Raw genomic sequence first — 14318 nt, forward strand, 5'->3', positions numbered from 1 at the left:
CCTGAATAGCTGGGATTACAGCTTGAGCCACCACACCTGGTCAATGTAAGCATTCTTATCCTCATTTATTCCACTGAAAAAACAGCTGTTCAGAGAAGTTAAATAATTTCCCCAGGATCATATATCTTTTTTGTGTGTGTGTGAGATGGAGTCTTGCTTTGTCGCCAGGCTGGAGTGCAGTGGCGCCATCTAGCCTCACTGCAATCTCTGCCTCCTGGGTTCAAATTATTCTCCTGTCTCAGCCTCTCAAGTAGCTGGGACTACAGGCGTGCACCACCATGCCCAGCTAATTTTTGTATTTTTAGTAGAGATGAGGTTTCATGATGTTGGCCAAGATGGTCTCGATCTCCTGACCTCATGATCCACCCGCCTCGGCCTCCCAAAATGCTGGGATTATAGGCGTGAGCCACCGCGCCTGGCCTAGGATCACACATCTTGTAAGCAATGCGATTCCAATCTCCCTCTCACACAAGAGGATCTGGGTAAGTCCCCTGCCAGGTGGTGACATCAAATGGGGAGAACAGGGTGAGAATCCCTTTTATCCAGCGCTGTAGTGTCAGATACATTAGCCTAAGCAGAGAAAGGGTATTCAAAACCCAATGCCGAATGCATCCAGAAAATAGTTGAAGAACTAAAGGCTCCATCCAGAAATCATGCTGTGAGAGCCAAGAGGGGTTAGTCTACAGAGCCAAAACCCCACCCCGTAATTGGTCCAAAAGCCATGTTAATCATAAGCAGTGGAGCTTAATCAAGGAGAGGGTGGAGGGAGGCCAGGGAACTTCAGAAACGGGCAAGCTCTCAGCTAAGTCTCAAGCCTCTAGTCCAGCTCACGCTAAAGTTCTGGGATGGGGAAGAGTTAAGGAGGTAAATGTTGTTGAGTTGGAAAACTAAACAATTGGGTCCTCTAGAGGATAACATGCTTGGAAATGTTTTGTGGAAAGACTCTTCTGGTGCCTCTATGAAGAAGGGTCTCCAGGTTTCAGATAACAGCACCTCTCAGTCTGGTTCTCATATGGAGAGTAAGGACAGCTTGGGCTCAGTCCACAGACTCAACTGCCCTCTGCAGAGTGGACCATGGATAGGACTCTGGCTTGGTCCTTGGCCTTGTGGAATTACACTTGATTTGTATCCTACAGGGAAAAAAAAAAAAAAAAGATTAAGACTCCCGTAGAGGAACGCCAAGCACAGACATGGTCTATCCAGGATACTCAAGGAAGCAGGAGCTGTCAGGCAATCCAAGCCAGGGCAGGACTTCTCATGGTACAGTACTTCATGATTCATTATTTCATTTGAGCCTCCCAACCATTCCATGAAGTACTTGTTAATTATTTCTTTCCCGCCTCGAATTTTTAAAAAAATAAATGAGGCTGGAGCAAGGGGAGTGACTGCTCAAAGCCACTCCGTTGGATGGCCATCAGAACTGGAACTTCAATCCAGGTTTTGTCTTAGGTAAATTCTGTGCCTCTTTCACTATAGGAAAAAAAAATTGCTAAGGGAAGGCTTCGTGGAGGAGGAGGTGCTTGAACTGCCCAAGTGGCAGGGCACTAAGTGCCGAAGGGTGACAAGGCCTCTGGGCAAAAGCACAAAGATGCTGCACAGCAAAGCCAGTTAAAGAAACAAAACACGGTTCCGGGAATGTGCACTCCTTGAGGACAGGAAGGACCCAGATCCTAGAATGGGGCCTGGGGCTCAGCAGGCGCTGGATAACTGAAGAAATGGCTGTCTGGAACACAGATTTTTCTATACAGGAGTAGTGGCGGTGAGGCTGCGAAGGCGGAAGATGAAGAGGCTTTCACACAAGGAAGGCGGTGGAGGAGGAGCGAGGGGACTCCCGGGTGCTTGTGCGGACATGAGGTGCGAGAGAATCAGCTGGAAGGTGGGCTCCAGCAGAGAGAAGAGGAAGGCCAGAAGTAGACCGGGACAGGAGGAGGAAAGGACAGAGTCAAGGAACATTTAGGAGTTCGGTTCCCGGAGGCCTGGCGACACCCTGACGGGGAGGGGTGACGCGCACCCATTTGCAGGCAGAAAGGCAGGAGCAGGGGGGTGTCCGAGGATGGTGGCTCGGAGGGACCAGGCATGGGTGGTGCAAGCTCAGCAGTCACTCAAGGGGTGGCATGCCGATGAGGGAGGCGCCTCCCGGACTGGGGGACCGGGAAAGGCATTAGCAACCTGCCAGAACCCGGTTAACAAAGGCAGGACTACAGTTCCCGACATGCTCGGGCTCGGTGGGGTGACGGCGGGCGGTGGCTGCGCTGCACACGACTGGTGGGCGCAGGACCTGGGTCGGCACCGGAGCCTGTCATCCAGGAGCGGTCGGCGGGGGTGCAGAGACGGCGATGCGCCCCTGTCCCCCGCACCCGGGCCGCTGCGGGCTCGCGCCTCCCGCCCCGCGGCCCCGCCCCCTGCCCCACCCCAGCCGGGAGGCTTAGCTGGGGCCGCAGCGCGGCGGCAACATCACTCTCGCTGCCGCTGCTCCGCCCCATCCCCTTCTGTTTTTCTCTCTCATTCTCCAGTGGCGGCGGCGGGGAAGGCGGAGGCAGAGGCAGCAGCAGCCGCGCTGGCTGCAATGAATGATCCCCCAGCTTGGGGGGAGGACTCCAGGTGAGCCTCTGCCCTCGGGAGGCCCGGGACCCCCGGCCGCCCACGACCGGCAGCCCACGCTATGGATCCCTAGAGGAAGGAGGAGAAGACAGCTCGCCGCCCACCCCCATCCCATTTTCCTCTTCCTTTATCTCATTGTTGCCGAAGCTGTTTACGGCAGCGCTCCCTCTGCTCCAGCATGGGGCGGGCTCCGGGCACGGCTGCTCGGCAGGCGCTGCTCCCGCGGCGACTGGGGTATTCTGCCTAATTCACCTCCCAGCCGGTGCAGAGAGGACCGGAGAGCGGTGGAGGCCCGGACTGCAGCAGCGTTGGGGCCACCTCCCAGCGTCCCCACCCTAGGAGGCTGCATGCGGATTGAAGAGCTGCGCCTGGGGGCTGGGCCGGCCCCGCTGATCCCGACCTAGCGAGCAGGATAGCAGGACCGCCCAGGCTGCGGAGGGGCTCGGGGGCAGGAAGGTCAGAGCAGCAAGATGGCCAGTAAGACCAAGGCCAGCGAGGCCCTCAAGGTGGTGGCCCGGTGCCGCCCCCTCAGCAGGAAGGAGGAGGCTGCTGGTCACGAGCAGATCCTGACCATGGACGTGAAACTGGGCCAGGTGACCCTGCGGAACCCCCGCGCTGCCCCGGGGGAGCTGCCCAAGACCTTCACCTTTGACGCCGTGTATGATGCCAGCTCCAAGCAGGCCGACCTGTATGACGAAACCGTGAGGCCCCTGATAGACTCCGTGCTCCAGGGTTTCAATGGCACGGTGTTTGCCTATGGCCAGACGGGCACTGGCAAGACCTATACCATGCAGGGGACCTGGGTGGAGCCCGAGCTGCGCGGGGTCATCCCGAATGCCTTTGAGCACATCTTCACCCACATCTCCCGCTCCCAGAACCAACAGTACCTGGTCCGGGCCTCCTATTTGGAGATCTACCAGGAAGAGATTCGAGACCTGCTCTCCAAGGAGCCGGGCAAGAGGCTAGAGCTGAAAGAGAACCCCGAGACTGGCGTCTACATCAAGGACCTCTCCTCCTTCGTCACCAAGAATGTCAAGGAGATTGAGCATGTGATGAACCTGGGGAACCAGACCCGGGCTGTGGGCAGCACCCACATGAACGAGGTCAGCTCCCGCTCCCATGCCATCTTCATCATCACTGTGGAGTGCAGCGAACGTGGCTCTGATGGCCAGGACCACATCCGAGTGGGCAAGCTCAACCTCGTGGACCTGGCTGGCAGCGAGAGGCAGAACAAGGCAGGCCCCAACACAGCGGGAGGGGCAGCCACACCATCCTCGGGTGGCGGTGGTGGCAGTGGAGGCAGTGGTGGCGGTGCTGGTGGAGAGAGGCCTAAGGAAGCCTCCAAAATCAACCTCTCATTATCTGCCCTGGGCAACGTGATTGCTGCCCTGGCGGGCAACAGGAGCACCCACATTCCCTACCGGGACTCCAAGCTGACCCGGCTGCTCCAGGACTCCCTGGGGGGGAATGCCAAGACCATCATGGTAGCCACACTGGGGCCAGCTTCTCACAGCTACGATGAGAGCCTCTCCACCTTGCGCTTTGCCAACCGAGCCAAGAACATCAAGAACAAGCCCCGGGTGAATGAGGACCCCAAGGACACACTGCTGCGGGAATTCCAAGAGGAGATTGCCCGCCTGAAGGCCCAGCTGGAGAAGAGGGGGATGCTGGGGAAGCGGCCCCGGAGGAAGAGCAGCCGCAGGAAGAAGGCCGTGTCCGCCCCGCCTGGGTACCCTGAGGGCCCAGTGATTGAGGCCTGGGTGGCAGAAGAGGAGGATGACAACAACAACAACCACCGCCCGCCCCAGCCCATCCTGGAGTCAGCCTTGGAGAAGAACATGGAGAATTACCTGCAGGAACAGAAGGAGCGGCTGGAGGAGGAGAAGGCAGCCATCCAGGATGACCGCAGCCTGGTGAGCGAGGAGAAGCAGAAGCTGCTGGAGGAGAAGGAGAAGATGCTGGAGGACCTGCGGCGGGAACAGCAGGCCACAGAGCTGCTTGCGGCCAAGTACAAGGTAAGGGCCCCAGAGGAGCTGGGCACTCGAGAGGTCCCCGCAGGGGATCCCGGCAAGGAGGCTCTTCTTCGAGAGTCTGTGACCTGGCCTGAAGTGGAGGTTCTCCCTCAGCACCGCACACTGCTCTCCTGCCAAATGTGCCCCCAGAGCAGCCAGGCAAATTGCTGTGATACCGGACTGCCAGGCACATGCACAGGCACACACACACGAAGCAAAGTGGACAGGCGGTCTCTCAAGCCAGTGAGCTTGGGGTGGTCTGACCTGCTGTGGGCATTTCCTGCCTCAGGATCAGTCAGGTCTGTGGGATGGCCAGGCAGCCTCTTGTGAATGTGGGTTCTTGTTCCTTCACAGCCTCCTCCCCTGAGGCTTCCTCCCTCTGCAGCATCTTCAAACCTCACGTCGTTTTAATAATATCATTTGGTTAGTGCTTCATTTTACAAAATGCCCCATATATATGATCCATACATGATCTCATTGGATCCTTTGGCCATCCAGGGTCACAGTTCTGAAATCCCCATTTCAGAGGTGAGGAATTAAAGCTCGGAGAAGTGACGTGACCAAGGTTCCATCCTATGAAGTGGCAGAGCTGAGCTGGAACCCATGGACCTCATGCTGTTTCAGTTCTTAGCTGGGCAAAGTGGGACCATGAACAGATTCTGCTCCCTGGGAAAATGGTCCCCTGGGCCTTACAGTGCAGGAGCCATTGCTTGCTATCATTAGGAAAGAGATTTGGGGGTTATGCAGGAGGTAGGGTGGAAAAAGCACCAAACTCTATACCAGAGACCAAGAGACTGGCCTAGCTATCCTACAGCTCATTGAGTGGCCTTGTGTAAGTTGCTTCTCTCTTTTCTCAGGCCTCAGTTTACCTTTCTGTAAAATAGAGGGTTGGCCTGGGTGATCTCTGAGGCTCTACCTATCTGACAATTCTATGGCCTATATTAATCTGAGCAGCAAACCAACCGACCTCTGCCCCGAGGCCTCATCACAGTTAATATCCAATTCCCCATAACCCTGAGAGATGTCAGGACCTCAGCATCCTTCCTGAGCTGTTTCCTCCCTGCCGGGATCTTCCAGGCCCTAATGGGGCTAACTACAAAGGCCCCTCCCTGTCCAGTCATAGACCTATTACATTGCATTGCTGAGGATGCCACAACTCAATGTTCCAGGCATTTCCAGGCCCCTGGAGCCGTCAACACTAGGGGTTGAAGGAAGGACACAGGAAGCCATAAGCTTGCTGGGAAGAGCAAAATATTGCCATTTCTTATTCCTTCTCAGGAATGTGGGCTGGGGAGCAGGGGGGCCCAGCCTACAGCCACTGGGAGAGTGACAGATGAGCTGTATGCCATTGTCTGTTTTGGGAATGTGCTGCTGCAGCAGGGGCTCTGGCCTTACATATTTAATATTTAATTCACTTCTTTGAGCCCAGGAAGAGTTATGCTGAGCTGTTTCCTCAAGGAAAGGATCAGGGGCCTGGAACCATTAGGGACATCCTGAGAGAAGCAAGATATTAGAGGCAGGGCCGTTAGATTGAAGCCCTCCCTAGGAGGGAGGGAATCCAGTGTTTGCTTACCTGGTCAATCTGCCATTGATTTTGCTAAGAAGACCCCCCACCTCCCTGAAAGCTGGAAGGCAACAAAGGCTAAGAAGGGAGGAAAATGCAATAACACACTTCAGCTGCCTGAGGGATGGGGTGAAGGTTTCCGTTGTTGGGAACTGACCAGTTTCCCTCAGTGAGATCCTTGGATCTAAGGCAGTATGGGGCACAGATGATAGAACGGCCAAGAGATCAGGGCAGCCAGCACCAGAATTCTTGCACCAGAGGCATAGCCCACAAAATATCACAGTCTTAGAGTTGGCAGGAGCTTTGGAAAACTGAGGCCTGGACTTGCCCAGGGCCACACAGGTGAGTTGAGGAGAGCCTAGCCCCTTTATATATGGAAGAGCCCAGCCTCTTTCCACTGCTTGAGTCCTAATGTTACCTGTGCTACTTGATAATGAGAGTAATTCATTTTTATGTAACCCGTTGACATCTTAATCTCATTCGATCCTCCCAACAACCCCAAGGGGTGGGTACTATTATTTCCATTCAACAGTTATGAAAACTAAGGCTGGGGAGGTGGAGTGAGTGTCTTATCAGCTCGTGACCCTGGGTGATAGGCAGCAGAGCCAGGACTGGAACCCAGGTCTTCTGATGCCCCCAGCCCTGTGCTCTTTCCAAGGCATCTCAGATTCCTCCATGTTTGCTCACTGTGTGACTCAGGGCAACCACCTTTCCCTCTCCAGCCCTCAGGCTTCCATTCACCTAATGAGGAGGAGAAGCCTGACCTTGCTCCCTGGGGAGTGGGTGAAACAGTCACTATGTACCAGGTGTTCAGATGGAAGCAAAGGGGGAGGAGTGCCTGGGAAATTCCACAACAGGAATGATTCCATACCCTGTGACTTCTCATCACACTCAGCCTAGGACAGTCAGCAGCCAGCAACCCAGAATGGAACCTAGACAGAGGACCCAAGTTCCCCATAGCCCCAAGGCACTGCCTGGTTCAGTGTCGGATGTTTCTAGGCTGGTGGAAACAATTTGAGGGCTCTTGAGGAATCTACAGGGTAAAGAGGGGAGGAGCATGTTAGAGATACCAACCCCAGTCCTGCCTATTTCCCAGGGTTGAGGATTAAATGAGATCATTAGCACGAGGGCATTTAAAATAAGTTGAAAGCACCAAATACATGGAAGGCATTAGCAGCTATGGGGTGGCTTCTGTCCACCAAGCTGGGGTCCAGTGATCTCCAGGACAGACATCTTTGTTGTTAGCTTGACTTCTTCTTTACCCTGCCATCCCAGCTGCCTTGCCATAACCCTGCAGCTGCTGGGAGTAGAACCAGGCAGGAGAGGTCTAGGAGATTTCAGAAGGCAGGCTCCCCATCTGCAGCTCACTCCTGTCCCCTCTTTCTGAGTTATGGCATCAACTCCGCTTCTTCCCCGACGAGCTCCCATTCCCTTCTTCCAGTTCATGCCACCCTCTGGGGGCAGCTAAGTGGTAGTTGATGCGACCCAGTGCCCTCATTCACTCTCTCTGACTCATCTCATAGTCTGTCTCGCCAGCTCTCCCTGCCTGCCACCTCCCAGGCTCCCTGTTCTCTTTGTTCTCCCCTCACTGTGCACAAACACCATGCCTGTCTCCTTGGAATCTCGTTTCATCCCTCCTTTCTTGTTTACTGTGGGCGTCAGGGGATGTTCGGGTGTGCAAATGTGTGAGAGTTTGTGATTGTGATCAGTGTCCTGTTTATCAGTAATCATTAGCAATTTATACTTATGTAGTGTCTGGGGGAGGGAGGGTGTGGGCAGGAAATGCTGGTGGGGGCTTGATAACATACTAGGCCTGTGAGGTAGGAGGAATAGGTAACATCACAGACCCACAATGCACAGTGAAAACCTCAAATATTTGGTACTGCGCAGTGAAAACCCAAATGTTTGTGCGCAGTATACATACTGCAGTGAGGACAGGTGAACACATGTAGATTGGTTGGGAGAAGGCCTACTTTATTCAAATGTAATCATGCAAGACAATTTTTAAATGACTGCTTTAATTTTGAAATTAACTTTTTTTTTGAGATGGAGTTTCGTTCTTGTTGCTGAGGCTGGAGTGCAATGGCACGATCTCAGCTCATTGCAACCCTGCCTCCCGGGTTCAAGGGATTCTCCTGCCTCATCCTCCCTAGTAGCTGGGATTACAGGTGCCCACCACCATGCCCAGCTAATTTTTTGTATTTTTAGTAGAGACGGGGTTTCATGAGGTTGGCAAGGCTGGTCTCGATCTCCTGACCTTGTGATTCGCCCACCTCAGCCTTCCAAAGTGCTGGGATTACAAGCATGAGCCACTGCATCTGGCTTAGTTAATTTTTTCAAGGAGTTGGACTAGATGATTCCTAAAACTTTGATTTTAGCTACTTAAAGGAAAAAAAGAGTGTTTGTATACAGATGATACAGAATGCAGGCACGAATTGAAGACAGAAACAACAGCATCGGATGTGATCCCCAATAAGTAGGTCTGGAGGGAGAAGAGCTGGGGTTCTTGGCTGGAGCCCACTCTCCCTGTGGTGAATGTAGAAAAGAGACCCTGCAGAAGCAGCCCCAAAAGCCAGAGGGATGCGGTCATAAGGAGGAATGCGAACTGTGTTGAAATTGTATTGTCCCTTTTGTGGGTCCTGCTTTCTCCCACCCCTCAGCAGGGGGATTAACCATAAATGCAAGAGAGAATGTTTCAAGCCTGAGCAACAACAGTAACAGTAATAATAATGACATTTACTGAGCACTTGCTTTGTGCCAAGTGCTATCCTATATACAGATTATCTCATTTATTCCACACGAGCACCCTCCAAGAAAGGTGCTATTATTGTTCTTGTTTTTTTTTTGAGGCGGAGTCTCACTCTGTCACCCAGGCTGGAGTGCAGTGGCGTGATCTCGGCTCACTGCAAGCTCCACCTTCTGAGTTCACGCCATTCTACTGCCTCAGCCTCCCGAGTAGCTGGGACTACAGGCGCCCACCACCACGCCCGGCTTACTTTTTGTATTTTTAGTAGAGATGGGGTTTCACCACGTTAGCCAAGATGGTCTCGATCTCCTGACCTCATGATCCACCCACCTCAGCCTCCCAAAGTGCTGGGATTACAGGCCTGAGCCACTGCACCCGGCCTTATTGTTCTTGTTTTATAGATGAGAAAACAGAGCTCCATTGAGGTGAAATAACTTGCCCAAGGCCACATGGTTGGTATAGTAAAACTATGTAAACCCAGCTGGATTTGACACAAAATCTGATGCTCTTTTAGGCTTAAAAAATTAGGAATATCAGGTTGGGAACTGGTTCCTGAGGAGGTGCTGAAAAATTATAGGAGTAGGCTGGGCAAATTATAGGAGTAGGAGTGGCTCACACCTGTAATCCCAGCAATTTGGGAAGCCAAGGTGGGTGGATTCCTTGAGCCCAGGAGTTCCAGACCAGCCTGGACAACATGGAGAAACCCTGTCTTGACAAAAAATACAAAAAATTAGCCAGGCATGGTGGTGTGTACCTGTAGTCCCAGCTACTCAGGAGACTGAGGTGGGAGGATCGCTTGAGCCCAGGAGGTTGAGGCTGCAGTGAGCCTTGATTGCACCATTGCACTCCAGCCTGTGTGACAGAGAGGAACCCTGTCTTAAAAAGGAAAGAAAAGAAAACTGATAGGAGCTGCTGTAGATGTGTCACATTTGAGGTGACAGAGTCCAGTGGGCAGCTGGAGTTGGGCCAGTGGAGTTTAGAAGCAAGCCCAAGACTGGAAATGGAGATTGGGTCTAATTTTTTTTTTTTTTTTTTTTTTTGAGATGGAGTTTCACTTTTGTTGCCCAGGCTGGAGTGGAATGGTGTGATCTTGGCTCACCGCAACCTCTGCCTCCCAGGTTCAAGCGATTCTCCTTCCTCAGCCTCCCGAGTAGCTGGGATTACAGGCATGCACCACCACACCCAGCTAATTTTATATTTTTAGTACAGATGGGGTTTCTCCATGTTGGTCAGGCTGGTCTCAAACTCCTGACCTCAGGTGATCCACCTGCCTCAGCCTCTCAAAGTGCTGGGATTATAGGCATGAGTCACCGTGCCCAGCCCTGCCCCTCTATTTTTGACACTCTATCCCTCTGTGTAAATGACTCCCAGATCGAGGTCTCCTCTCTGGTCTCTCTGCTGGCCTTATTATATGAAGTGCTATGTTCAGGGCATGGGCATCAGAGTCAGCCAGGTCTGGATTTAGTGACTTACCAGTTCTGAGGCCTCTGAGTACCAGTTTCCTTAGCTATAAAATGGGATAGTAATAGTATCTTTGTTACAGTGCTATTGAAATAATTAAACAAGGGCCGGGCGCAGTGGCTCATGCCTGTAATCCCAGCACTTTGGGAGACAGAAGCAGGAGGATCACTTGAGCCCAGGAATTCAAGACCAGTCTGGGCAATATAGCAAGACCTTGTCTCTAGGAAAAAAAGAAAAAGGCCGGGCGCGGTGGCTCATGCCTGTAATCCCAGCACTTTGGGAGGCCGAGGTGGGTGGATCACGAGGTCAGGAGACTGAGACCAGCCTGGACAACATGGTGAAACCCCGTCTCTACTAAAAATACAAAAATTAGGTGGGCTTGGTGGCGCGCGCCTGTAGTCCCAGCTGCTCAGGAGGCTGACGCAGGAGAATCGCTTGAACCCGGGAGGCAGAGGTTGCAGTGAGCCGAGATCACACCACTGCACTCCAGCCTGGTGACAGAGTGAGACTCCGTCTCAAAAAAGAAAAAAAGAGAATTAAACAAGAGAATGAACATAAAACACTTTGCACAGTTTCTGGCACACAAGTGTTAAGTAAATAATTATTATTGCTATGTCAAACCACCTAATAGATGTTTTCACTTGGCCACCTTCCTGATATATTAAACACATCACATTTTAGTTTGGCATTCAAGGCGCTTCAGAGTCTGACTGCAATGCATCTCTTCTATCTTGCCTGCCCAAGCCGGTTACTCCAATAGGAAAACCCTGCACCAGCTGTTCTACCCCTTCCTTTGAAATCAACATGGGCCTCCCTATCCTACTGCTGATTGCACTGTTTTTGTGTCCTGGATTGTTGCTGGTAACCAGGGAGTAGGAATTACGGAAGCAGGTTAAGCTTAATTTAAAGATCTCTTTAACAGTTAAAATTGGGCTGTTTCAAGAAGAAATAGGTGGCCTTGATGGTGGTGATGATTTCACGGTTGTATACCTGTCCCCAAATTCATTGAGTTGTATACATTAAATATGTACAGCTTTTTTTTTTTTTTTTGAGACAGAGTCTCACTCTGTTGCCCAGGCTGGAGTACAGTGGGACGATCTTAGCTCACTGCAACCTCCGCTTCCCGGGTTCAAGCAATTCTCCTGCCTCAGCCTCTTAAGTAGCTGGGATTACAGGTGCATGCCACCACACCTGGCTAAGTTTTGTATTTTTAGTAGAGATGGGGTTTCACCATGTTGTCCGGGCTGGTCTTGAGCTCCTGACCTCAGGTGATGCACCCACCTCAGCCTCCCAAAGTGCTGGGATTACAGGCGTGAGCCACCGTGCCTGACCTAAATATGTACAGCTTTTTACACATCAATCATGCCCCAATAAAGTCATGGGCTCCCATCCCTGGAAGTGTTCAAGGAGAGACAGAATGTCAGTGGTGCACTAAGGGCTTGATGTATCAGAAAAGCCATTGAACCAGATGATCTTCAGAATCCCTTTCTCTTAAAGGCCCTTAATTGTTTAAAATGGTATTTTTTAAACAGTAAAATAGAAAATATTTAGCTTTCTGAAAATTAAGACCAGAAGATTTAAATTTTAATATAGTATGAATTCAAACAATAATATAATAGAGGATGTTTTTCAGCTCTCTGTCATAACCAGTTAGAGAAGAGTCAAAGACAATGGGAAGAAGAGAAGAGAGAAAGAGAAGAAAATAGGAGAAAAGCAAGAGAGAAATAGAGGGGGACAATAAAGAGGGGAAAGAGAAACAGGTGGGGAGGTAGAGTGGGTAAAGCTGTGGACGACAGGGTTTTTGGGAAGAAGAAACCTCGATTGGGAGAGGAAGTGCTGTAGTGGAGAGAGTGAAATACTGTGTATCATTCCACTGTCCTGATCTTAATGTTAGTCTTCAAATAGGGCTATCTCCAGTCTCCAGAGACTTCCACAAAGCTGATCTGGTTCCATCCACATGTCCCCAAGGACACCAGCCCCATGCTAGACACTCTGAGATTTGTGGGGCTGTGTGATCAGCTGAGTCCTGTATGATCAGACCCTTGAAAGAAGCCTTGAGATAACAAGTGACCCATACTCCAGGCTGGGTTTGGATCCAGGTCACAGTCCGTGACCTCTTGGTGTTGGTGAGAGCAGTGTCTTGTGTTCCTTCTCATCCCTGGTGGGTGTGGTCAGTTAACAGAATCGTTGCGTCCTGGGGGCATTTTGTAACACAAAGATTTGACTAGTGGGAAGTATATGACACTAATGGATTTCCATATGTGATTCTGGGCTTCAAGTGACATTGAGGCTCAGCAGGCCTTTTGGTCCAGTGTTAGGTTTCTCGTGCTATGTGTTGGCTGGAGGAGGGTATTATCATACTGCCCTGAGTCATTTCCAGCCTCCGCAGAGCACAAGATTGGATGAAGTGGCTTTGACAATATTCTCATTGTGCTCTGAAGACTAGGAAGAAAGGGCTGGAATTCAGATAGAGAGGCGCACTTTTCTCTGCCAGACCACTGCGCCTGGCCAGTCTGGGGCACCTCTTCTGGAGCTGCTGAACCAGGTGGCATGTTTGAATGAATAAGGAAATGCTTCCCCAGGTGCAGTGGCTCATGCCTGAAATCCCAGTATGTTGGGAGGGTGAGGTAGGAGGATCACTTGAGGCCAGGAGTTTGAGACCAGACTGGACAACAAAGCCAGACCCCATCTCTACAAAAAAGTAAAAAAAAAAAAAAAAAAAAAAGCTAGGCATGGTAGTGCATACCTGTAGTCCTAGCTGCTCAGGAGGCTGACATGGAAGGATGGCTTGAGCCTAGGAGTTCGAGGTTTCAGTGAGCCTTGATCTTGCCACTGCACTCCAGCCTGGACAACAGAGCGAGACCCCAACTCACAAAAAAAGAAAATGAAACAAAATGGTCTCTCTTTCCACAGATCCAGCTCTGCAGCTATAGAGGCTGTACAAGGCACACCCTCATGCTCAGACCTTATAGGACACCCACACTTGTGGTTTGGTATATCTAGAATTTTTAATATCCTGAGAAGTTCCTGGGCATTAACTCCACCTCATACTAAAAAATTACTTTCTAGTTGTCTCACTTTCTTCCCAGATATACTCAACAGAAGAGTCCCAGGCCCTGGGCTGAGCTATTTCTTTTTTCTTTTTCTTTTTTTTTTTTTTTTTGAGATGTAGTCTGTCTCTGTCACCAGGCTGGAGTACAGTGGCGTGATCTCAGCTAACTGCAAGCTCTGCCTCCCGGGTTCAAGCGATTCCCCTGCCTCAGCCTCCTGAGTAGCTGGGACTACAGGTGCGTGCCACCACGTCCTGCTATTTTTTTTTTTTTTTTTTTGAGACAGAGTCTTGCTCTGTCGCCCAAGCTGGAGTGCAGTGGCGTGATCTCAGCTCACTGCAAGCTCCGCTTCCCAGCTGCACGCCATTCTCCTGCCTCAGACTCCCGAGTAGCTGGGACTACAGGCACCCGCCACCACGCCAGGCCAATTTTTTGTATTTTTAGTAAAGACAGGGTTTCACCATGTTAGCCAGGATGGTCTCGATCTCCTGACCTTGTGATCCGCCCGCCTCGGCCTCCCAAAGTGCTGGGATTACAGGCATGAGCCACTGTGCCCGGCCCTTTTTTTTTTTTTTTTTTTTTTTCTTCATAGAAACAGGGTTTCACCATGTTGGCCAGGATGGTCTCGATCTCCTGACCTCGTGATCCACCCGCCTTGGACTCCCAAAGAGCTGGGATTACAGGCATGAGCCACCATGCCCTGCCGGGCTGAGCTACTTCTATAGCACTAGCTAATGTACATGCAGGGTTTCTCCTTTTTTCAGGTGGGCCATCAGAAAAATAACAACAGTGATGGTAATAATGATAGCTACCATTTCTTCCATGCGTGCTTAATGCCAACCACTCTGATGTGTTCTTTTTTTTTTTTTTTTTTTGAGACAAAG

The 14318-nt window shown here is 51.3% G+C and overlaps 1 protein-coding gene across 2 annotated transcripts in view; it reads left to right on the forward strand.

Annotated features, from left to right (window-relative positions):
* The first annotated feature begins 3069 nt into the window (after positions 1-3069).
* The window catches only part of KIF3C (kinesin family member 3C), a 54460-nt gene continuing 43211 nt past the window's right edge, over positions 3070-14318 (forward strand). For both annotated transcript variants that reach the window (XM_004028953.5, XM_019021440.4), the window contains exon 1: positions 3070-4616. In XM_004028953.5, the coding sequence (XP_004029002.3) occupies positions 3072-4616 (1545 nt within the window). In that variant the 5' untranslated portion in view covers positions 3070-3071. The remainder of the gene's footprint in view (positions 4617-14318) is intronic.

Source organism: Gorilla gorilla, chromosome 12, assembly GCF_029281585.2.
Source record: "Gorilla gorilla gorilla isolate KB3781 chromosome 12, NHGRI_mGorGor1-v2.1_pri, whole genome shotgun sequence".
Classification (NCBI taxonomy): domain Eukaryota; kingdom Metazoa; phylum Chordata; class Mammalia; order Primates; family Hominidae; genus Gorilla; species Gorilla gorilla.